This window comes from Mobula hypostoma, chromosome 4, assembly GCF_963921235.1.
Source record: "Mobula hypostoma chromosome 4, sMobHyp1.1, whole genome shotgun sequence".
Taxonomy (NCBI): Eukaryota; Metazoa; Chordata; class Chondrichthyes; order Myliobatiformes; family Myliobatidae; genus Mobula; species Mobula hypostoma.
The window spans coordinates 37,678,772-37,703,142 of record NC_086100.1 but is presented as its reverse complement, the minus strand read 5'-3'; the positions used below and the strand labels follow the sequence as shown (position 1 = coordinate 37,703,142).

Sequence of the window (24,371 nt, the reverse complement as noted above, 5' to 3'; positions counted from 1 at the left end):
TGTAATTATGAAGATATTTTAAAAAATTTTCAAGACTATTACAACGAACTCTATAAATCTCAGTTTCCAGCTGACCCTTCTAATGTGTATGCCTTTTTACAAAAGATTGATTTTCCTAGAATATCTGTTGAAGATCAGCAAATTCTTGATACTTCTTTTACTGAAAGAGAAATTCAGAAAGCTATTCTTTCAATGCAATCTGATAAAGCTCCTGGACTGGATGGTTTTTCTGTCGGATTTTATTAAAAATTTGAAGATTTGCTTACTCCTTATATGTTGGAAATGATTAAAGATTCTTTTCTGTTAGGAGAGTTACCTTCCACATTCTATGAAGCTTTTATTTCTTTAATTCTTAAGAAAGATAAAGACCCTACCGATTGTGCTTCATATAAGCTTATTTCATTATTAAATGTGGTATTTCATTATTAAATGTGGATGCTAAAATTCTTTCAAAAATAATGGTTGGAGAATATACTAGCTAAAATTATTTCTCAGGATCAAACAGGTTTTATAAAAGTCCTTTTCTAACACTCAGAGACAGTTATACTCATCCCTCTCGAAGACTCCCCAATGTGTTGTTTCTCTAGATACTGAAAAGGCATTTGATAGAGTTGAATAGAAATATCTATTTAATGTTTTAGAGAAATTTAGCTTTTGTACTAATTTTAATAAATGGATTAGATTGATATATAAAAGCCCTATTGCCACTGTTATTACTAATAACTGCAGATCCCCCTTTTCTCGACCTCCGCGGGGTACGAGACAAGGATGTCCGTTAAGCCTTTTGTTATTTAATTTGATGTTGGAACCATTGGCTATTGCACTTTCATGAAGCTAAAGATATTCAAGGAATTTCCATAAATGGGACTATTCATAAGATTTCCCTTTATGCAGATGATCTCTTGGTTTACGTTTCAAATCCTGAAGAATCTATTCCTAGTTATTGAAATTATTAAATGAATTTGGAATGTTTTCGGGATATAAATTAAACCTGCATAAAAGTGAATTATTTCCTTTAAATGATTCTGCTTCTATATATAATGACATTCCTTTTAAAGTTACGGATTCTTTTAAATACTTAGGTATTATCATCACTAAAAATTATGGAGACCTTTATAGAGCTAATTTAGTTCCCTTAGTGGATTTTATGAAGCAATTATTTTCTAGATGGAATCCACTTACACTTTCATTAGCCAGTCGAATTCATGCAGTTAAAATTATGATTTTACCAAAATTTTTATATGTATTTCAAAATATTCCTATTTTTCTAACTGAGAAGTTTTTTGATCAGGTTGACTCTATTATTTCATCTTTTGTTTGGAATAATAAAAGACCAAGAATTGGAAACTGTCATTTACAAAAATTAAAAAAGGATGGAGGTCTTACTTTGCCTAATTTAAGAATGTATTATTGGGTGATTAATATACGTTATGCGTGTTCTTGGTTATATTGGACCGATAGAAATGAACGACCACCATGGGTTGATCTGGAATTGAAAATTGTGAAACAATTTTATTTAACCACGTTATTAGGAGCCAGCTCCTTTACCTGTACAATTAGCCAAAAATTCTATTCTAAATATAAATCCTATGATTAAGCAGTCATTACGAATCTGGTACCTGTTTCATAAGTTTTTTAATCTTAAAAAATTTAACCTTTTTAGTTTAATTTATCGAAACTATTTATTTAAACCTTCACTTAGTGATCCTACCTTTTCTCTTTGGAGGAATAAAGGAATTTTTTCCTTTATGGATTTGTTTCAAGAAGGCCGATTGATGTCCCTTGAGAAATCAGTAACTAAATATTCTCTCTCATATTCACATTTTTTGCAATATCTTCAGGTCAGACATTTCTTACAAGAATATTTAAGTAATTTTCCATATATACAAGGTTCTGACCTGTAAGATATTATTTTTAAAATGAACCCTTTAGTGAAAGGTTTCATTGGGAAAATTTATAATTTACTATTACAACAGGATAACTATCCTTTACTTAAGATTAAGCAAGATTGGGAAAGAGAGCTTAACATGACCTTGATAACAGAGGATTGGTTGCGAATTTTGAAGTTGGTTAACTCTTCTTCGATTTGTGCCAGTCATCCTCTAATTCAATTTAAAATTGTACATCGTTATTATTTGACAAAGGAGAGATCGTCTAAAATATTTCCTAATGTTAATAGTCAGTGTGATAGATGTAAAACTGAGATAGCTACATTGACACATATGTTTTGGTCATGTTCTGTATTGAAACAGTTCTGGAAATCTATTTTTTCTACAATTTCTAAAGCTTTAAAAATCAATTTACAACCTAATAAATTGACAGTTTTGTTTGGTATAATTCATCAATATATTCACGGTATTTCTATATCGGACCATACATAATTGCATTTTTCACATTATTGGCTAGAAGGGCTATTTCATTAAAATGGAAAGATGCTTCTGCTCCCACTTTGATACAATGGTTCTCTCAGGTGATGTTATGTCTTAGTTTGGAAAAAATAAGAAGTCAAACTTTTGATCCTAGATTTGACTTCGAGAAAAGGTGGGGGCTCTTTTGTCCATTACTATCATTTGATTTGAGTTAATTAAGATGGTCCTCTTCTGATTCTTGGGTAAATGGATTTGGTTAGCAGATTGATGTCTTTTTTTTATGGAAGCTTGTATGGCATATAGCTCCAGATTTGTGCTCCAAATGGGTTTTATTTCCCGTTTTTGTTTGTTTCAGTAGGGGTTCTTTTTTCCTTCTTTCTTTTTTCCAAAAAAAAATAACTCTAACATTTTGTTTTTTTTCCTATCATTATTGATATACTTTTTAGCTTGGTTGATAGTTTAATTCTTATTATACATATTGATATGATGTCTTGATTATTTTGATGTATTTTTCTTTGTTGTTGATTTTCAATAATAATTAATAAAAAAGATTTTAAAATGAAAAAAAAGAAGGCGTATGGTGTGTTGGCATTCATTGGCATTCATAATCCGTGGGATTGAGTTCAAGAGCCGTGAGGTAATGTTATAGCTGTATAAGACCTTGTTCAGATCCCACTTGGAGTACTGTGTTCAGTTCTGGTCACCTCACTACAGGAAGGATGTGAATACTATTGAGAGAGTGCAGAGGAGACTTACAAGGATGTTGCCTGGATTGGAGGGCACACCTTAGGAGAATAGGTTAAGTGTACTTGGCCTTTTCTCCTTGGAGTGACAGAGGATGAGAGGTGACCTTATAGAGATGTTTAAGATGATGAGGGGCATTAATCGTGTGGATAGCCAGAGACTTTTTCCCAAGGCTGTAATGGCTAACATGAGGGGGCATAGTTTTAAGGTGCTTATAAATAGGTGCTGAGGGGATGTCAGGGGTAAGTTTTTCACACAGAGAATGGTGGGTGCATGGAATGCACTGCCGGCGGTGGTGGTGGAAATGGATACAATAAGATCTTTTAAGAGCCCCTTAGATAGGTACATGGAACTTAGAAAAATAGAGAACTATGTGCTAGGGAAATTCTGGGCAGTCTCTGGAGTAGGTTACATGGTTGGCACAACATTGTGGGCCGAAGGGCCTGTAACGTGCTCTAAATTTCTATATACTATGTTCTATGAGTGCATGATGATCAGATGCATGAGGATCTAGATTTAAGATGAGAGAAAGATGTTTTAAAGGAGACTCCAGGTATCAACTATTCTTTACACAGAATGGTTGATATCTGGATTTCACAGCCAAAGGAGACATTTAAACTAAAAGTACAAGGCTTAGAAGGATATAGACCTAATGTGGACAAATGGGATTAGTGCACTAATGTGGCTTGAAGCTTTCTAATTCTAACTGGGGTTGCAGATCTGAAACAATGACCTTTTCTCTTTCCAGTGGTTATGCCAATTTGTTTTCTTTAAATCAACAACCATTTGTGTAATAATAATAATAATACATCTGAATGTGAAATATTTTTTCCTTCACATTCTGCTTCATTCATTGTCTACCGGCATAGTAGATAGTTTGCCAGAAAATCCCGGAAAATTCTAAATGGGAAAATTTACTGTAAACGTTGCTTACAGCTTCAAATAACCTTCTTTACCCTGCATTATGCTAAATCACTTTCTATGCTCTCTCTCAAATCAGTGTCGAACTACATGAAAGGTTTTCAAAAATTGACAAAATGAAGAAGAGGTATGAACTTCTGATATTTACAATGGAGCCTCCTGAGGGTGAAGAGGAACGATCTCAGGCTTATTATGTAATTAAGGTAAAAAAAATTATTTACAACTATGAAGAGGAAATGGAAGATGCTGATCTCTTTATTTAATGCAATAAAGAAAACATTTTCTTTGACATCTGATTGTCTTACGACAATTTAACTATTCCAGTGGATATTTACAGACATAAAATAAATTATTTCAAACTTAGTTGATTAATTTTACCTGTCACAACATAACTGCAACAGCATTTTGTTCTCTCTGATAATACAGTTTTTATCTTGTTAATGTATCTTGTCCTTCTGTTCTCTTGTTATGATATTGATTCTTTGCCATGCACTATGATAAAATCCTGAAGGTGCTAAGTCAATTCTCTGCATTAATACCAATTTTACCTTCCCTAGCAAAGAGGTACTAAACCCAACAAGAATATCCTTCTTTTCAATCCTTGCTGGTGACCTAGCTGCACTGATTGGGCATCAAACTTAATGCAACTTCTAGAAAAATGGATTATGCTATTAGGCATTTGACCAGTTAAAGAGAACATTGCTATCAAACCAATTACTATGAGATGTATTGAAAAGACCCATCCCATTATTTTCATGTTTACATGTGACTAACAACCTTTATTGAAAGCCAAGCTGTGACTGGAATTACTGTGATCTATTCATTGACACATTTCATGGCATCCATGAAGCTTTAGTATACCAAGCTTCTAAATCATAATGAAGCTAAGGATTTTTGAATGAATCAAATGTGACATAAGCTGAAAGGTTGAGCATGGTGGAAGGCTATCAAAGCTTGCAGCAGGATCTGGACCCCTGGAAAAATGGACTGAAGATGGCAGATGGAATTTAATGTGAGGTGTTGGACTTTGGTAGGACAAACCAGGTTAGGATTTAAACAGTGAATGATAGAGCACTGAGGAGTGCTGTGGAACACAGGGATCGGGTATTACAAATCTATAATTCCTTGGAAGTGGCACCACAGAGAGACAGGGTCGCAAAGAGAGTTTTTGGCACATTGGCTTTCATAAATCAAAGTATTGAGTACAGCAGTTGGGATTTGAAGACATGGGTGAGGCCAAATTTGGCATATTATGTACAGTTCAAGTGATCTACTTACAGGAAAGGTATTAATAAGCTTGAAAGGGTGTAGAGAAAATTCAAAGGTTCAAAGGTCCAATTTAATGTCAGAGAAATGTATACAATATACATCCTGAAATTCTTTTCCTTCGCAAACATCCACGAAAACAGAGAAGTGCCCCAAAGAATGAACAACAGATAAACATAAGAATGCCAAAGTACCCCCCCCCCAGCTCCCCTCCCTCCTGCACATAAGTGGCAGCGAGCAGCAATCCCCCTCCTCCCTCGGGCAAAAAAATGGCAAGCATCAGCACCATCACCAAGCACTCAAGCTTTACAAGAATGTTGCTGGTTCTTGAGGACCTGAATTATAGGAAAAGAGTAAATAGATTAGGAACGCAAACACGAGGAAAATCTGCAGATGCTGGAAATTCAAGCAACAAACATCAAAGTTGCTGGTGAACGCAGCAGGCCAGGCAGCATCTCTAGGAAGAGGTGCAGTCGACGTTTCAGGCCGAGACCCTTCGTCAGGACTAAGTGAGTAAGAGATTTGAAAGTTGGAAGGGGAGGGGGAGATCCAAAATGATAGGAGAAGACAGGAGGGGGAGGGATGGAGCCAAGAGCTGGACAGGTGATTGGCAAAAGGGATACAAGAAGATCATGGGACAGGAGGTCCGGGAAGACAGACAAGGCTGGGGGGGGGAACCCAGAGGATGGCCAAGGGGTATATTCAGAGGGACAGAGGAAGAAAAAGGAGAGTGAGAGAAAGAATGTGTGTATAAAAATAAGTAACAGATGGGGTACGAGGGGGAGGTGGCGCATTAGCGGAAGTTAGAGAAGTCGACGTTCATGCCATCAGGTTGGACGCTATCCAGACGGAATATAAGGTGTTGTTCCTCTAACCTGAGTGTGGCTTCATCTTTACAGTAGAGGAGGCCATGGATAGACATGTCAGAATGGGAATGGGATGTGGAATTAAGATGTGTGGCCACTGGGAGATCCTGCTTTCTCTGGCGGACAGAGCGTAGGTGTTCAGCAAAGCGGTCTCCCAGTCTGCATCAGGTCTCGCCAATATATAAAAGGCCACATCGGGAGCACCGGATGCAGTATATCACCCCAGCCGACTCACAGGTGAAGTGTCGCCTCACCTGGAAGGACTGTTTGGGGCCCTGAATGGTGGTAAGGGAGGAAGTGTAAGGGCATGTGTAGCACTTGTTCCGCTTACACGAATAAGTGCCAGGAGGGAGATCAGTGGGGAGGGATGGGGGGGACGAATGGACAAGGGAGTCGCGTAGGGAGCGATCCCTGCGGAAAGCAGAGAGGCGGGGGGAGGGAAAGATGTGCTTAGTGGTGGGATCCCGTTGGAGGTGGCAGAAGTTACGGAGAATAATATGTTGGACTCGGAGGCTGGTGGGGTGGTAGGTGAGGACCAGGGGAACCCTATTCCTAGTGGGGTGGCGGGAGGATGGAGTGAGAGCAGATGTACGTGAAATGGGGGAGATGCCTTTAAGAGCAGAGTTGATAGTGGAGGAAGGGAAGCCCCTTTCTTTAAAAAAGGAGGACATCTCCGTCGTCCTAGAATGAAAAGCCTCATCCTGAGAGCAGATGCGGCGGAGACGGAGGAATTGCAAGAAGGGGATGGCGTTTTTGCAAGAGACAGGGTGAGAAGAGGAATAGTCCAGATAGCTGTGAGAGTTTTATTCTCTTAAACATAGGGAAATGAGGGAAGATCTTGTCAGAGATATTCAAAATTGTGATGTGTGCAATAAGGTGAATGGATGCAGGCTTTTCCCCATTGGTTGTGTGAGTTTAGAACTAAAGGTCAAAGCTTTAGGGTGAAAGGTGAAGTACTTCAGGGGAATCCAAGAGGGAACTTCTTCACTCAGGGTGCGAGTATGGAACAAGCTGCCAGAGGAAGTGGTAGATATGGGTTCTATCATAATATTTAAGAGAAGTTTGAATAGGTACATGGATGAGAGCTATATGGAGGGCAATGGTCTGGGTCCAGGTAGTTGGGACTTGGCAGAAGATCAGACTGGCATGGACTTGATGGAGCCATAGGGCTTGTTTCTATGCTGTAGTGCTGTATGATTCTATGTCACAAGTAACTAAGGAATATTTTGGTTATATTCCATGGTGAGAACACCTTTATCCAGCAGGTTTACAAGTAGATGATGGGTGTAACATGAATGTAAAGAAGGATAAGCCAATGATTGGGTACAAATGCAGACAGACCAAAGAGTTAAATTGTACCACAAGTGGGAAAATTCAAAAGGGCGAAGAATGCAGGACTGAAGGTGCTGTATTTAAATGCATGTAGCATTCTGAATAAGGTGGATGAACTCATGGCACAATTTGAGATTGGTTGGTTTGACATTGTGGGCATCACTGAGTCATGGCTGAAAGAAGGCCACAGTTGAGAGCTTAACATCAAATACTTTGTATTGAAAGGACAGGCAGCAAGGCAGAGGCGGTGGTGGTAAGAGATAGAATTACATCTTTAGAAAGAGGTGACATAGGGTCAGAGAATGTTGAATATTTGTGCCAAACATGAGGCTGCTTAACAAAATAAAATCCTATGGCATAGACAATGGAATGGCTGAAAGGCAGGAGGCAGCGAGTGGGAATAAAAGGAGTCTTTTCTGGTTGGCTGTCGGTGACCAGTAGTGTTCCTCAGATCAGTATTGGGACTGCTGCTTTTCACGTTGTTTGTTAATATTTAGATAATGGAATTGATGGTTTTGTGGCAAAGTTTGCAGATTATATGAAGACAGGTAGAGAGTTAGGTAGTGCTGAGGAAGCAATGTGAATGCAGCAGAACTTAAGCAAATTGGAAGACTGGGCAAAAAAAGTGGCAGATGAAATACAGTGTTGGGAAATATATGATAATGCATTTTGGTAAAAGGAACTGTAGTGCAGATTATTATCTAAATGAGGAGAACGTTCAAACATCAGAGGTGCAGAGGGAATTAGGAGTCCTCGTGCAAGACTCCAGGAAGGTTAATTTACAAGTTGAGTCTGTGGTAAAGAAGGCAAATGCAATGTTGGCATTTATTTCAAGGGGAATAGAATATAAAAGCAAGGAGATAATGCTGAGCCTTTATAAGGCACCAGTCTGGCTGCACTTGGAGTCTTATCAACAGTTTTGGACCCCGTATCTGAGAAAGGATGTGTTGTCATTGGGATGAGTCCAGAGGAGGTTCACGAGGATGATTCCAGGAACGGAGGAGTATTTGCCAGCTTTGAGCCTGTACTCATAAGAGTACAGATTAGATTAGAAGAATGTGGGGGGGGCGGGGGAGATCTCATTGAAACCTACTGAATGTTGAAGGGACCAGATAGGGTTGATGTGGAGAGGGTGTTTCCTATGGTGGGGGTATCCAGAACTAGAGGGCACAGCCTCAAAACTGAGGGGCGACCTTTTAGAACGGAGGTAAGGAGGAATTTTGTTAGCCAGAGAGTAGTAAATCTGTGGAAAGCTCTGCCACAGTCTGAGGTGGAGCCTATTTAAGGCAGAAGTTGATTGTTTCCTAATCGGTCGGGGCATCAAAGTGTAACGGTCTTTGCCGCACTGACCCCCATTGCCTGGGGTGAATAGCTGTCAACCCCACCAAACAGTGCAATTGCTTTGGTGTGGATAAGGTGTGAGTCGCTCAATGATCAGCCACGACACAAATATGAAACAATATACGAAGTGCGAGTAAAGAATTACACTTTATAGCAAATTTTTTTGGTGATGGGTTAGTAGAAACAACTACAAGAAAAGGCGCCACGTAAGTAACTTAACAGTCTGATGCACATAATATTTTAATACATTGGAGATTACGCCTCCGATTCCATTCACAACATCCTTCCAAGACTCCAGTCACCCTCTGATCCCCTGAGGTCTGGTGTCCGCCGCCCTGGAACCGCTGTCCGTTCCTCACACGTCCGTCCTCTCTGTTCGCCTCCCGAAAAAGCCCGCGCTCCTCAACTCAGCACATAACAGAACATGACTTCCATTGGCTAACAAATGAATACAATTTCCATTATCACACTGTATAACCCAAACATTGCAGTTACAGAGAACCCCTTGCTCATTACGAGAAGCCATTTTGCTAATAAGTGATCAACAGTTAACAGTCCATCTAGTATACTGAGAGCCCTACAGAAGGATATGGAGAGAAGGCAGGTATATGGGGTTGAGTGAGATCCAGGATCAGCCATGATGGAATGGTTAAGCAGACTTGATAGACTGAATGGCCAAATTCTGCTCCGATGTCTTATGGTCTTATGAGAGAGGGAAAAGTGAATGGGGAATATGCAAGAGGAGGGGGGGCATTACCAGAAGTTCGAGAAATCAATGTTCATTCCATCAGGTTGGAGGCAACCCAGTCGGAATACAAGGTGTTGCTCCTCCAACTTGAGGGTGGCCTCATCACAACAGTAGAGGAGGCCATGGATTGATATACTTGAAATGCGAAGTGGAATTAAAATGGGTGGCCACTGGGAGATCCTGCTTTTATCCCCCTCCTTCTCTATTCCCCATCCCTTTTTCCCTTTCTCACCTTGCCTGCCAATCGCCTCCCTCTGGTGCTCCTCCCCCTTTTTCTTTCATTCATGGCGGCCTGTCCTCTCCTATTAGATTTCTCCTTCTCCAGCCCTGTATCTCTTTCACCAATCAACTTCCCAGCTCTTTACTTCACCCCCCCCCAACTTCTAGCTCTGACTCCTCATCTGTTTTCTTCAGTCCTGCTGAAGGTTTTTGGCCCAAAATGTCAACTGTACTCTATTTCATAGATGCTGCCTCACCTGCTGAGTTCCTCCAGCATTTTCAGTCTGTTGCTTAGATTTCCAGCATCTGCAGATTTTCTCTTGTTTATTTTGTACTTCCACTTTTCTTTCAGAATATCTCAAAGTGCTTTATGGCTAACAAAATATTTTTGAAATATAAACACTAAAATAAAATGGAAGTAGCAGTCACTGAAAGTGCAAGAGATTAATTACTCTCAAATTTACTGCACTTATCAAAAACACTTCCTAATGATTTCACTAAGTTTCTCAGATTCAAATTATTAATCTTTCAGGTCAATGGTAAACATTGATTGAATTACTTCTAATATTTTTATTCCCCAAATTCAGAGAAGTGTCAGAAATATTTAAGCACAAGCTTACTTCTCAAATTCAACAATGAGTTTATTCAGAAGAGTAATATGCAGTAACAAAAGGCTAAAGAAACTGTCAGGCAGAATCTACGGAGGTAGAAATGTATGCCAAAAAGGTAATTGGGGATTTCAAGATGCAGGTAGATGGGGAAAATAAGGTTGGTCCCAAGATCCCAAGATAAAGAATTTCTAGAACACCTACAAGATAGTTTTTAAGAGCAGCTTGTGGTTGAGTCTACTAAGGGATCAGCTATTCTGGATTGGGTGTTGTGCAATGAACTGGAATTGATTAGAGAGTTTAAGGTAAAAGAACCAACAGGGGTAAGTGAACATAATATGATTGAATTCACGCAGTAATTTGAGGAGGAGAAGCTAAAGTCAGATGTATCAGTATTACCGTGGATTAAAGGGAGTTATGGAAGCATGAAAGAGGAGTTGGCCAGAATTGATTGGAAAAGAATACTGACAGAGATGACAGCAGAGCGGCAATGGCTGGAATTTCTGGACACAATTAGGAAGGCACAGGATATATACATCCCAAAGAGGAAGAAGTATTCTGAAGGCAAGATGACACAATTGTGGCTAACAAGAGAAATCAAAGCCACAATAAAAGCCAAAGAGAGAGCATATGATAGAGCAAAAATTACTGGAAAGCTAAAGGATTGGGGACCTTTTAAAAACGAACAGAAAGCTACTAAAAAGTCATTAAGAAAGAAAAATGGACTATGAAATTAAGCTAGCCAATAATATTAAGGAGGATACCAGAAGTTTCTTCGGATACATGAAGTGTAAAAGAGAGGTGGGAGTGGATATTAGACTGCTGGGAAATGATGCTGGAGAGGTAGTTATGGAGGACATGGAAATAGTGAACGAACTGACCAAGTATTTTGAATCAGTCTTCACTGTGGAAGACACTAACAGTGTGATGGAAGTTCCAGAGTATCGAGGTGAGAAGCATGTGAAGTTGCTATTACTAGGGAGAAGATTTTTGGGAAATTGAAAGGTCTGAAGGTAGATAGCTCACCTGAACCAGATGGTGTACACTCCAGTGTTCTGAAGGAGATGGCTGAAGAGATTTTGGAAGTATTAGTAATGATCTTTCAAGAATCACTAGATTGGGGAATAGTCCCAGAAGACTGTTAAATTGGAATTGTCACGCCACTCTTCAAGAGGGGAGAAGAAGAAGATAGGAAATTGTAGGTCAGTTAGTCTGACCTCAGTGGTTGGGAAAATGTGAAGTCGATTGCTAAGGATGTAGATTTGGGGTACTTGGAGGCACATGATAAAATAGGCCATATTCAGCATGATTTCCTTAAGGGAAAATCTTGCCTGAAAAATCTATTGGAATTCTTTGAAGAAAATACAAGCAGGATAGGCAAAGTGGAATCAGTTGATGTGTACTTGTTTTCAGAAAGCCTTTGACAAGCTTCCACACATGAGGTTGCTTAAGAGCCCATGGTATTACAGTAAAGATACTAGCATGGATAAAGCAGTGGCTATTTGGCAGGGGGCAGTGGGAATAAAGGGAGCTTTTACTGGTTGGCTGCCAGTGACAAGTGGTATTCTGTGTTGGGACCACTTCTTTTTACATGATATGTCAGTGGGGTGTATGGGGTGTCAGGGAGGGGTAGCACCTCTGGTGGGGGAACATGTCGCATCCTTTTCAGGGTGGTTAGTCCACCTTTGGTCCCCACCTGGAACTCAGCTCTCACCTGTGGCTCCCTGTAGCTGTTTGCATGCAACAGCAGCCACACCCCGGGCAACGGTTTTAACAAGCCGGCTAAACCAGGTGAGGGTAGTCAATGGATTTCAAACCCTCGGTGAGATAGGGAGTTGTCTATCCCAGGATGTGAAGACAGACTCTGGCGGATTGAGAGGACGAGACCAATGAAAGGTCCAATAGTCAAGGAGGCGGTCTCTGCAAGCGTCGTGGAACGTGTAGAGCAGGACAAGACACAGAAGATGTCCTGGTCATCCACTGCGCCTAGACCCATCTCCAGCCACCTCGACTCTGTCTTGCCTCTGGATTCAGATGGGAATTGGGAAGAGAGAGTGATGCTGACGCTATGCAACTCTCCCTCAATTAAATCCAAATCACGTGCTAGTCTCAACACCATCATGATGGTGTCGAGGTCCTCATCAATGTCGACAATGAATGAACAGTCCATGTCAGTGACTGGATGACTGAATTGATGGCTTTGTTGCAAAGTTTGCAGATGACACAAAAATACGTGGAGGAGCGGGTAGTTTGAGGAAGTAAAGAGGCTGCAGAAGGACTTCGACAGATTAGGAGAATGGGCAAAGAGGTGACATGGTATACAGTGTCAGGCAGTGTATAGTCATGCACTTTGTTAGAAGAAATAAAAGGGTAGACTATTAAAAGGGTAGAAAATTCAAAACTCTGAGGTGCAAAGGCACTGGGAATCCTTGTGCAGGATTCTCTAATGGTTAATTTGCGGGTTGAGTCTGTGGTAAGGAAAACAAATGTGATGTTAATATTCATTTCAAGAGGACTAGAATATAAAAGCAAGAATGCAATGACTTTATTAAGCATTGGTGAGGCCTTACTTGGAGTATTGTGAGCAGTTCTGAACCCCTTATCTTAGAAAGGATGTGCTGACACTGGAGAGGGTTCAAAGGAGGTTCACAAAACTGATTCCAGGATTGAACGGCTTGTCATATGAAGAGTGTTTAATGGCTCTGGGTCTTTATTCGCTAGAAATCAGAAGACTGAGGGGTGACATAGTTGAAACATATTGATTGGTGAGAGGCTTTGATAAAGTGTATGTAGAGAGGATGTTTCCTATGGTGGGAGAGTCTAGGACCCTATTCCTACTATCCAGGTACCTATCCAAACTTCTGTTAAATGTTGAAATTGAGCTTGTGTGGCAGCTCAATCTACACTCTCATAGCCCTCTGAGTGAAGAAGTTTCCCCCTCATATTCCCCTTAAACTTCTCACTTTTCCTCCCAACCCATGACCTTTGGTTGTAGTCCCACCCAACCTCAGTGGAAAAAGCCTGCTGGCATTTACTCAATCTATATCCCTCATAATTTTGTATATCTATATGAAATCTCCTCTCAATCTTATACATCATAAAGAATACAGTCCTAACCTATTCAATCTTTCCTTATAACTCCCATGAGGGTCTTTTCACTCTTAGTTTCATAACTCTATCCACAAGGATTTTACATCTTCCCATTCTATGTCACCTCTTTCTAAGGATTTGATTTTATTTTTTACCAACAGACCAACCCCATCCTCTCTGTTTACCTGCTTGTTCTTTCGATTTAAGATGTATCCTTAGATGTTAAGCTCCCAACTATGAAGTTCTTTCAGCTATGACTCAGTGATGCCCACAAGGTTATACCTGCCAATCTCTAACTGTGCTACAAGATCATCTAATTTATTTTATATACTGCATGCATTCAAATATAACACCTGTAGTCCTATATTTATCACCTTTTTCAGTTTTGCTCCTATGTTACACTTCAACTCCAAACTTCTAATGCTGGCCAACTCACTTTTTTCTCTCTCATCCTGAAGAAAGGTCTTGACCCAAAACATTGAACATCAATTGCTGCCTGGCCTGTTGAGTACCTCCAGTGTTTTGTTTCTTGCTCCAATATCTCCAGATGCTCCAAATTTCGAAAATCTGCAGTATGTTGCATCATCAAATAATGTTTACTTGTTTTGGTACCGAATGAGGGCTGCGTTAAATGAGAGATGTCAGAATTGGTGTGTGGTTAATTAATTGACTGTTTGGTCTCCTCTGCTAAATGCCTCTCTTGGCTGCCAAGCTGCCATTACTAATTAGCTCTAACCTACATTTAAAAGTCCAAACTGGCAGATTCTAGAAGCAGAACATGCACTGGCTATCCTGCAAATGAGAAAATTAATTTTTGATTTTTTACGATAGATACTTGTGGCTGTTCAGAGAACATTTTGCAATTTCTAATTCTTAAAGACAAGCATGTTAACTAATTTGATGTTTGAATGCAGTTCTGAGAGCTTTTCTGTACCACACATTTCATCCTTTCAATAAAACGATAAACCTAAGAAGGAATAGCTTCTAATTTTAAAACAAACATTTTTCTAATGTTCTCACCAATGTAACTTCTGACATAGTTTCCACAATAAATAAGAAAATAAATGGTTATACTAAGTTGCTGTGTGGGAATTTTTCTTTTTGCAAATTGGCTTCTTCCTGCACACATGGTAACATTAAGATGATTTCTAAAACATTATATAACAATCTAAAAACAATTGTTCTCTTTTTTTAAAAACTCTTTGTATTTAGGCAGCCCAAGAGAAAGAGGAGCTTCAGAGACAGGGAGATGAGCTTGATGCTAAAATTTCCAAAGGTGAAAAAGAATTAAGAGCCCTCGAGAATACATTGCAGCTCCTCCACAATCAAAACACATCATACCGAAAATCTTTCAGCAAGGTTACAGAAACAAGTATGTCTTTTCCCACTGTTACCAATAAGATATTTGTGATTGCTACTTTTGTTATAACAAAAAATGTTCAAATTGTTGAAGGTGGGATTAATACAAATTTTGCAGTTCATTTTTAAATACTGATTTTTATTATTAAAAGACCTCCTAAGTTTCATTGGAACAGCACGTGTACCATGTTATTGTGAATCTGTCCTTTCAGATGGTGACTTTCAGTGCAAAAATAAAACGCTCTTTTATCCAATTAATGACCCTGAAAATAAATAAAAGTCAAATGTGCAGTGCTGCCTTGTATTCCAAAGACCTAATACAGTTCTGAACCTATTTTAGGCCAGATTATCTTTTAGTTAACTGTGACAGCTACAACACTAAAAAGTCTTATGCATATTGTTTCTTTTATTTTTGACACCACTCCTGTGGATTGCTGCCAGCCTACATTCACCTTCTTGCACCTTTGCATAAAGTCATTGATACAAAATGGGATATTGACAATGCATAAATTGTCATTAGAATCCACTTGAGAGACAGTGGATGTTGATAGCTTATTCAATTAAGCCAAATCTACTGTTAGAAGAAATTTCTGGGAAATTTTATATTTCCTCTATGGGACTTTTGAAATATGAGACTAATTCATAACCAATTTGTTCTCAATCTACAATAATTTCTGCTTTTCTCGGTGTCGGATGTGGGAGGCCCTGGAATCTCCAAGCCTCCCGGACGTCTACATCTGCGCCAAGTGCATCGAGATGCAGCTCCTAAGGGACTGCGTTACGGAACTGGAGCTGCAGCTCGATGACCTTCGTCTGGTCAGGGAGAGCGAGGAGGTGATAGAGAGGAGTGGAAGGCAGGTGGTCACGCCGGGGCCACGGGAGGCAGACAAGTGGGTCACGGTTAGGAGGGGGAAGGGGAAAAGTCAGGTGATGGGGAGTACCCCGGTGGCTGTGCCCCTTAACAACAGGTACTCCTGTTTGAGTACTGTTGGGGGGGACAGCTTACCCGGGGGAAGCGACAGTGGCCGTGCCTCCAGCACAGAGTCTGGCCCTGTAGCTCAGAAGGGTAGGGCAAGGAAGAGGAGGGCAGTTGTGATAGGGGACTCGATAGTAAGGGGGTCAGATAGGCGATTCTGTGGACGCAGTCCAGAGACCCGGATGGTAGTTTGCCTCCCTGGTGCCAGGGTCCGGGATATTTCTGATTGTGTCCAAGATATCCTGAAGTGGGAGGGTGAGGAGCCAGAGGTCGTGGTACATATAGGTACCAATGACATAGGTAGGAAAAGGGATGAGGTCCTGAAAGGAGAATATAGGGAGCTAGGAAGGGAGTTGAGAAAAAGGACCGCAAAGGTAGTAATCTCGGGATTACTGCCTGTGCCACGCGACAGTGAGAGTAGGAATGCGATGAGGTGGAGGATAAATGCGTGGCTGAGGGATTGGAGCAGGGGGCAGGGATTCAAGTTTTTGGATCATTGGGACCTCTTCTGGGGCAGGCGTGACCTGTACAAAAAGGACGGGTTACACTTGAATCCTAGGGGGACCAATATCCTGGCAGGGAGATTAGCGGGGGCTACTGAGGTGGCTTTAAACTAGAATGGTTGGGGGGTGGGAATCAAATTAAAGAGGCTAGGCGTGAGGAAGTTAGTTCACAACAGAGGGATGGGAACCAGTGCAGAGAGACAGAGGGGTGTAAAGTGAGGGTAGAAGCAAAAAGTACAAAGGAGAAAAGTAAAAGTGGCAGGCCGACAAATCCAGGGCAAGCATTAAAAAGGGCCACTTTTCAACATAATTGTATAAGTGCTAAGAGAGTTGTAAAAGAGCGCCTGAAGGCTTTGTGTCAATGCAAGGAGCATTCGTAATAAGGTGGATGAATTGAAAGTGCAGATTGTTATTAATGATTATGATATAGTTGGGATCACAGAGACATGGCTCCAGGGTGACCAGGAGCTCAACGTTCAGGGATATTCAATATTCAGGAGGGATAGACATGAAGGAAGGGGAGGTGGGGTGGCGTTGCTGGTTAAAGAAGAGATTAACGCAATAGAAAGGAAGGACATAAGCCGGGAAGATGTGGAATCGATATGGGTAGAGCTGCGTAACACTAAGGGGCAGAAGACGCTGGTGGGAGTTGTGTACAGGCCACCTAACAGTAGTAGTGAGGTCGGAGATGGTATTAAACAGGAAATTAGAAATGTGTGCAATAAAGGAACAGCAGTTATAATGGGTGACTTCAATCTACATGTAGACTGGGTGAACCAAATTGGTAAAGGTGCTGAGGAAGAGGATTTCTTGGAATGTATGCGGGATGGTTTTTTGAACCAAGATGTCGAGGAACCAACTAGAGAGCAGGCTATTCGGGACTGGGTTTTGAGCAATGAGGAAGGGTTAATTAGCGATCTTGTCGTGAGAGGCCCCTTGGGTAAGAGTGACCATAATATGGTGGAATTCTTCATTAATATGGAGAGTGAGATAGTTAATTCAGAAACAAAGGTTCTGAACTTAAAGAGGGGTAACTTTGAAGGTATGAGACGTGAATTAGCTAAGATAGACTGGCAAATGACACTTAAAGGATTGACGGTGGATATGCAATGGCAAGCATTTAAAGGTTGCATGGATGAACTACAACAATTGTTCATCCCAGTTTGGCAAAAGAATAAATCAAGGAAGGTAGTGCACCCGTGGCTGACAAGAGAAATTAGGGATAGTATCAATTCCAAAGAAGTAGCATACAAATTAGCCAGAGAAAGTGGCTCACCTGAGGACTGGGAGAAATTCAGAGTTCAGCAGAGGAGGACAAAGGGCTTAATTAGGAAGGGGAAAAAAGATTATGAGAGAAAACTGGCGGGGCACATAAAAACGGACTGTAAAAGCTTTTATAGATATGTAAAAAGGAAAAGACTGGTAAAGACAAATGTAGGTCCCCTGCAGACAGAAACAGGTGAATTGATTATGGGGAGCAAGGACATGGCAGACCAATTGAATAATTACTTTGGTTCTGTCTTCACTAAGGAGGACATAAATAATCTTCCAGAAATAGTAAGGGACAGAGGGTCCAGTGAGATGGAGGAACTGAGTGAAATACATGTTAGTAGGGAAGTGGTGTTAGGTAAATTGAAGGGATTGAAGGCAGATAAATCCCCAGGGCCAGATGGTCTGCATCCCAGAGTGCTTAAGGAAGTAGCCCAAGAAATAGTGGATGCATTAGTGATAATTTTTCAAAACTCGTTAGATTCTGGACTAGTTCCTGAGGATTGGAGGGTGGCTAATGTAACCTCACTTTTTAAAAAAGGAGGGAGAGAGAAACCGGGGAATTATAGACCGGTTAGCCTAACGTCGGTGGTGGGGAAACTGCTGGAGTCAGTTATCAAGGATGTGATAACAGCACATTTGGAAAGCGGTGAAATGGTCGGACAAAGTCAGCATGGATTTGTGAAAGGAAAATCATGTCTGACGAATCTCATAGAATTTTTTGAGGATGTAACTCGGATAGGGGAGAACCAGTGGATGTGGTATATTTGGATTTTCAAAAGGCTTTTGACAAGTTCCCACACAGGAGATTAGTGTGCAAACTTAAAGCACACGGTATTGGGGGTAAGGTATTGGTGTGGGTGGAGAATTGGTTAGCAGACAGGAAGCAAAGAGTGGGAATAAACGGGACCTTTTCAGAATGGCAGGCGGTGACTAGTGGGGTACCGCAAGGCTCAGTGCTGGGACCCCAGTTGTTTACAAGATATATTAATGACTTGGATGAGGGAATTAAATGCAGCATCTTCAAGTTTGCGGATGACACGAAGCTGGGTGGCAGTGTTAGCAGTGAGGAGGATGCTAAGAGGATGCAGGGTGACTTGGATAGGTTGGGTGAGTGGGCAAACTCATGGCAGATGCAATTTAATGTGGATAAATGTGAAGTTATCCACTTTGGTGGCAAAAATAGGAAAACAGATTATTATCTGAATGGTGGCCGATTAGGAAAAGGGGAGGTGCAACGAGACCTGGGTGTCATTATACACCAGTCATTGAAAGTGGGCATGCAGGTACAGCAGGCGGTGAAAAAGGCGAATGGTATGCTGGCATTTATAGCGAGAGGATTGGAGTACAGGAGCAGGGAGGTACTACTGCAGTTGTACAAGGCCTTGGTGAGACCACACCTGGAGTATTGTGTGCAGTTTTGGTCCCCTAATCTGAGGAAAGACATCTTTGCCATAGAGGGAGTACAAAGAAGGTTCACCAGATTGATTCCTGGGATGGCAGGACTTTCATATGAAGAAAGACTGGATGAACTGGGCTTGTACTCGTTGGAATTTAGAAGATTGAGGGGGGATCTGATTGAAACGTATAAGATCCTAAAGGGATTGGACAGGCTAGATGCAGGAAGATTGTTCCCGATGTTGGGGAAGTCCAGAACGAGGGGTCACAGTTTGAGGATAGAGGGGAAGCCTTTTAGGACCAAGATTAGGAAAAAATTCTTCACACAGAGAGTGGTGAATCTGTGGAATTCTCTGCCACAGCAAACTGTTGAGGCCAGTTCATTGGCTATGTTTAAGAGGGAGTTAGATATGGCCCTTGTGGCTACAGGGGTCAGGGGGTATGGAGGGAAGGCTGGGGCGGGGTTCTGAGTTGGATGATCAGCCATGATCATAATAAATGGCGGTGCAGGCTCGAAGGGCCGAATGGCCTACTCCTGCACCTATTTTCTATGTTTCTATGTTTATAATTATCATCTGTTTGTTTAGTTCTTCGGTAATCCAAGTTCAAGTTTGTATATTCTATTATTCCAAATAAACTAAGAATATTTTGTTTATTCCTCATGATGCATTTTTGCCTAGAGTGCAAATCAGAATATCTGTTTCTCATCTTGTTGAAAATAATGTGCTTTTTGACTGCAAATCCCAGTGGCCTGGATCTAGGTGCTGATTCTTGTGCACGTTTGGGCCCTGCTTCCCACTGTGCTCCCTGTCAAGTACTTGCACCCTGACTCCTGCTCTCTCCTTGCAGTTCACTGAGACCCCAGTTTTGCACTGTCTTTTGCCTTTCTTTTTGCACTTACCACAGATTCCCAACTCTATCTCCACCCCACTTATCCTCCCCTACCTGTCACTACCTGTTTGTCAATCTTACACACTCCTTAGTCCACTGATAAACTCAGAATCCTTTCTTTCCTCTCCCCTTCTTCTTTCCACTCTGCACTCATCCAGGGTTTTGACCTGAAACATCGAACATTTCTTTCTCCCACCAATGTTGCTGAAACCTGAGTTCTTTCAGCAAGTTGTGTGTTGCTCCAGATTTCAGCATCTGCACTATGTTTTATTTCCAGAAAATCCCGAGCCACTTCTATTAATATAGCCTTGCTGTATATGCTACTAAAATATTTATGCTATTAATGATAGATTACAAAATTAATGGTATGTCTTTGATTTAATTCTCAATCCTTAAATCACACAGGATTAGAAGATACACATACTTCAGAATCAGAATCTGGTTTATTATCACCGGCATGTGTCGTAAAATTTGTTAACTTAGCAGTAGCAGTTCAATGCAATACATAAGAAAGAAGGAAAAAAGTAAAAATAAACAAGTAAATCAATTACAGTATACGTGTATTGGATAGATTAAAAATCATGCAAAAACAGAAATAATATGTATTAAAAAAGTGAGGCAGTGTTCAATGTCCATTTAGGAATTGATGGCAGAGGGGAAGAAGCTGTTCCTGAATCGCTGAGTGTGTGCCTTCAGGCTTCTGTACCTCCTACCTGATGGTAACATCAATTTTCAATTAGGACATAAAAATGGAATTAAAAGACAATACCTGAACTGATAGCTAATATCAGGAAGTTCCTTTATCCAGAAAGTTGTCTGTTTTCGATCAATTAGGTTATTTTTTATGTGCTTGTTTAGTTGTGGTCTACGGTCATATTAAACTGGATATAAAAGATTAGTTCAATGCTTTCAAAACTTAAATATTTAAATGTAATTGATAACATCAACAGGTGAAGAGTACGAGGATAAATTAAAGTTGGAAGAACAGAAACGGGCCATTGATGAAAAATATAGATACAAACGCAGGCAGATTCGAGAACTCCAGGAAGACATTCAGGTAATCATTTAAAACAGTCATGATCCCAATAATATTGCTGAAATATTGGAAAATTGATTAAAATCAGTTTTTTCATTTTTTTTCATAAGACCCCAAATTTCCTTGCTGATTCACCTACTCGTGAATTTGGTGTTGAGGCAGGTCTTAAATGACAGTGATGGAAAACAGGTCCTAATCTATCACATTTTGGAAATAGCAGCTAATTATCTTTTGTATTGTTAACTATGTCTATCTGATCAACTGATTCATCTGAAAATATTTTAATAAGTTTATGGAAGTCTCTCAGTCATCATAAATATGAGATTCTGCAAATGCTGGAAATGTTGAGCAACAAGCACAAGATGCTGAAGGAACAGCAAGTCAGGTAGCATTTATGGAGGTGAATAAATAGTCATTTTTCTTAGTCATCAGCCATTTTTGCTACAGATAGGTACAATTACTGTTGTGCTTAGGCTATGTTAGAATCCATGATTTAGGCAGGTCTTTGAATTTGAATTTGGTAAATTAGTCATCCACTGCTGTATCATAGAGACATAGAGTATTAGTGCATGGATATGGGCCCTTTGGTGCAACATGTACACATCAATCATTTTCCTCTATTTAGTCTGTATCCCTCTAAACCATACCTTTCCATGCACTTATCCAAATGCCTTTTAAACATTGTTATTGCAGGCATAACTTTAAGTTGTTTAGAAGAAAGTGTAGAAGAAATGTCACAAGTAGGATGTCAGAGGTAGGTTTTTTACAGAGTGAGTAGTAGGTGCATGAAACGTGATACCAGGGTTGGTGGTAGACACAAATACTTTAGAGACATTTAAGATTCTCTTAGATAGTAGGCACATGGATGGAATGAAAATAGAAAGCTATATGGGAGGAAAGGGTGAGATTGATCTTGGAGTAGGTTATAGGGTTGGCACAACATCATGGACTGAAAGGCTGTACTGTGCTGTACTGTTCTATGTTCTATTGTACTTGTCCTAACTGTTTTCTTTGGCAGCTCATTCTATATGCACCACCCTGTTGTTGTGGACTAGATCGCCAAGCTGGCTTGCAGACGTTTTGTTACCCAGCTAGGCAACATCATTATTGCAACTTTGAATGAAATTTTGGTAATCTACATTGTTCATCTTTTATGTGTCGTGTGATTGGTCTGTTTGTGTGTGTGTGTGGGGGGGGGAGGTATATGTGCCATTTCTATTGGATACCGATTATGCAATCCGCAATTGATTCGTTAAAATCCGATTAGGTGATAATTGTTGTCCGGGCTGTGTTAGTCGACCGTTATGTAGGGTTAACGTCGTCCTCATTGATTGATGCATATAATTAGGTGTGAACTGGCCCCTGGATCTGGATCGACGACTTGACACGACAAGCATTATATTGGACAGACTGGTAGGAAGCTATCAACATGGGTACATGAACATCAACTGGCTATAAACTGCCGTGATTAACTTTCCCTTATATCTATACATTGTGACAGTGAAGCACATCAATTCAACTGAACCAGTGTCACTAACCTAGGCCAAGCCTGTCAACAAGCAGCCCAATAATTCTTAGAGGCTTTGTTCTCCACACAGAATTCTATCAACAAGCACGTCGAAATGAACTCAGTTTACATCTCATTTCAGCATCCAGTCGTTGTACACAATCACATTTCCATTTCCGGTTTGTTATGTGAATGGTGTCTGTAATTTTAGAACTGGCTTATACTGATTTTATTGAAGAAGTTATTGATTCACTGTATCGAATTCCAAAGAAGCAAAGGGGGTGAAGCGCAAAAGAACTGCTAGTTCATTTAAAGCAGAATTGCTTAATGAAACAGTAGAAACTGCTACACCGAAAGCTCAGGAACGTGATCAGGAACATGCAGCTACAAGAAATATTTATGTACACTCCAGAAACTGGTGTTACCAGCATATATTGTTGAGATGCAACAGTTGCTGCAGAATTTGCAAGTGGGAAGGAGTGGAGTGATATTTGGAAACTAGATTTTTTAAAGTGTCATTAAGCAAGCAAGTCACATATGGATGGTGTGCAAAAGTTCCGGCAAGAAAATCCTACATTATCCACTACAGGTCTGCTAAGTATGTTTTGTGAAAGTGCAGATGAACGAAAGCGAGAACTATCAAACCCAGAGGAGATCAAAGTTCTTATTAGCAGTGTTTTGCTAGCTGTTAAAATGAATTCCTCAATATATAAAATTCAGTGCATACATGTTGTCACTGGGCAAAATATTGCAAAGCTCAAGACCTTTGGCGCACACTGGACTTTACAAATTAGAGGGAATGTTGCTCACCACATAAGACTCACTATAAGGCTCTCTCTGTCCTTGACCTGAAATCTGTTTTTTTTTTTAGCTTTTCTGCCATCTTTTTAATTTGCTATCCCAAACCTGTGCTTAATTTGCAGAATCTCATTTTTGACAATGTCCAGTTAGGTATCCAATCTTGCCGCAACACTGAAATGGCTTTTATCAACATGACAAATCATATCATAGGTTACTACCAAAAAGTTATTGATGCATTTGACCAAAATATATTTCTTCATTGTTTCATTACTACTGTATTGCCAAATAGTATGAGATTACATTCACCTAGTTTCTTTATTGCCTTCTAATCTGGCCTGTTCTCATTTTCTCCAAACAGGTTGTTTCATGCTGCCCCATTTGCTTCTGCTCATCAAAACCCCTTCTGATTTCTGTAATTGATCAAACGGTCCATATGACATCCAGTACTAAATGATTAGAAATTTCTCCAGATAGTGATTCAAAATATCAAAATCATCAACTCTAGTCTTCATTACAATCTTATTAACCAATCCATCAACTCCAGATATGCTGGTCTAAACTTTTCAGCAAAAATTGAGAAGGATAGAAGAGCTTACAAAAGGTTCAAAAAAGAAGAGCTTATGAAAGGTTCAAGAAACTAGGTAATGATAGAGATCTAGAGATGATTAAGGCTAGCAGGAAGGAGTTTAAGAATGAAATTAGGATAGCCAGAATGGGCCATGAGAAGGCCTTGGCAGACAGGATTAAGCAAAGCCTCAAGGCATTGTACAAGTATGTGAAGAGCAAGAGCATAAGACATGAGAGAATAGGACCAATTAAGTGTGACAGTGGAAAAGTGTGTATGGAACTGGAGGAGATGGCAGAGGTACTTAATTAATATTTTGCTTCAGTATTAACTACGGAAAAGGATCTTGGTGATTGTAGGGATGACTTGCAGTGGACTGAAAAGCTTGAGCATGGAGGTATGAAGGAAGAGGATGTGCTGGAGCTTTTGGAAAGTATCAAGTTGGATAAGTCACCGGGACTGGATGGGATGTACCCCAGGCTACTGTGGGAAGCGAGGGAGGAGATTGCTGAGCCTTTAGCGATAATCTTTGCATCATCAATGAGGAAGAGGGAGGTTCAAG

At 40.3% G+C, this 24,371-nt stretch overlaps 1 protein-coding gene across 2 annotated transcripts in view; it reads left to right on the top strand.

Annotated features, from left to right (window-relative positions):
- ccdc39 (coiled-coil domain 39 molecular ruler complex subunit) overlaps positions 1 to 24,371 on the top strand; it is a 115,994-nt gene that overhangs the window by 72,131 nt on the left and 19,492 nt on the right. For both annotated transcript variants that reach the window (XM_063044854.1, XM_063044855.1), the window contains exons 14-16: positions 4,114 to 4,237; positions 14,717 to 14,876; positions 20,851 to 20,957. In XM_063044854.1, the coding sequence (XP_062900924.1) occupies positions 4,114 to 4,237; positions 14,717 to 14,876; positions 20,851 to 20,957 (391 nt within the window). The remainder of the gene's footprint in view (positions 1 to 4,113; positions 4,238 to 14,716; positions 14,877 to 20,850; positions 20,958 to 24,371) is intronic.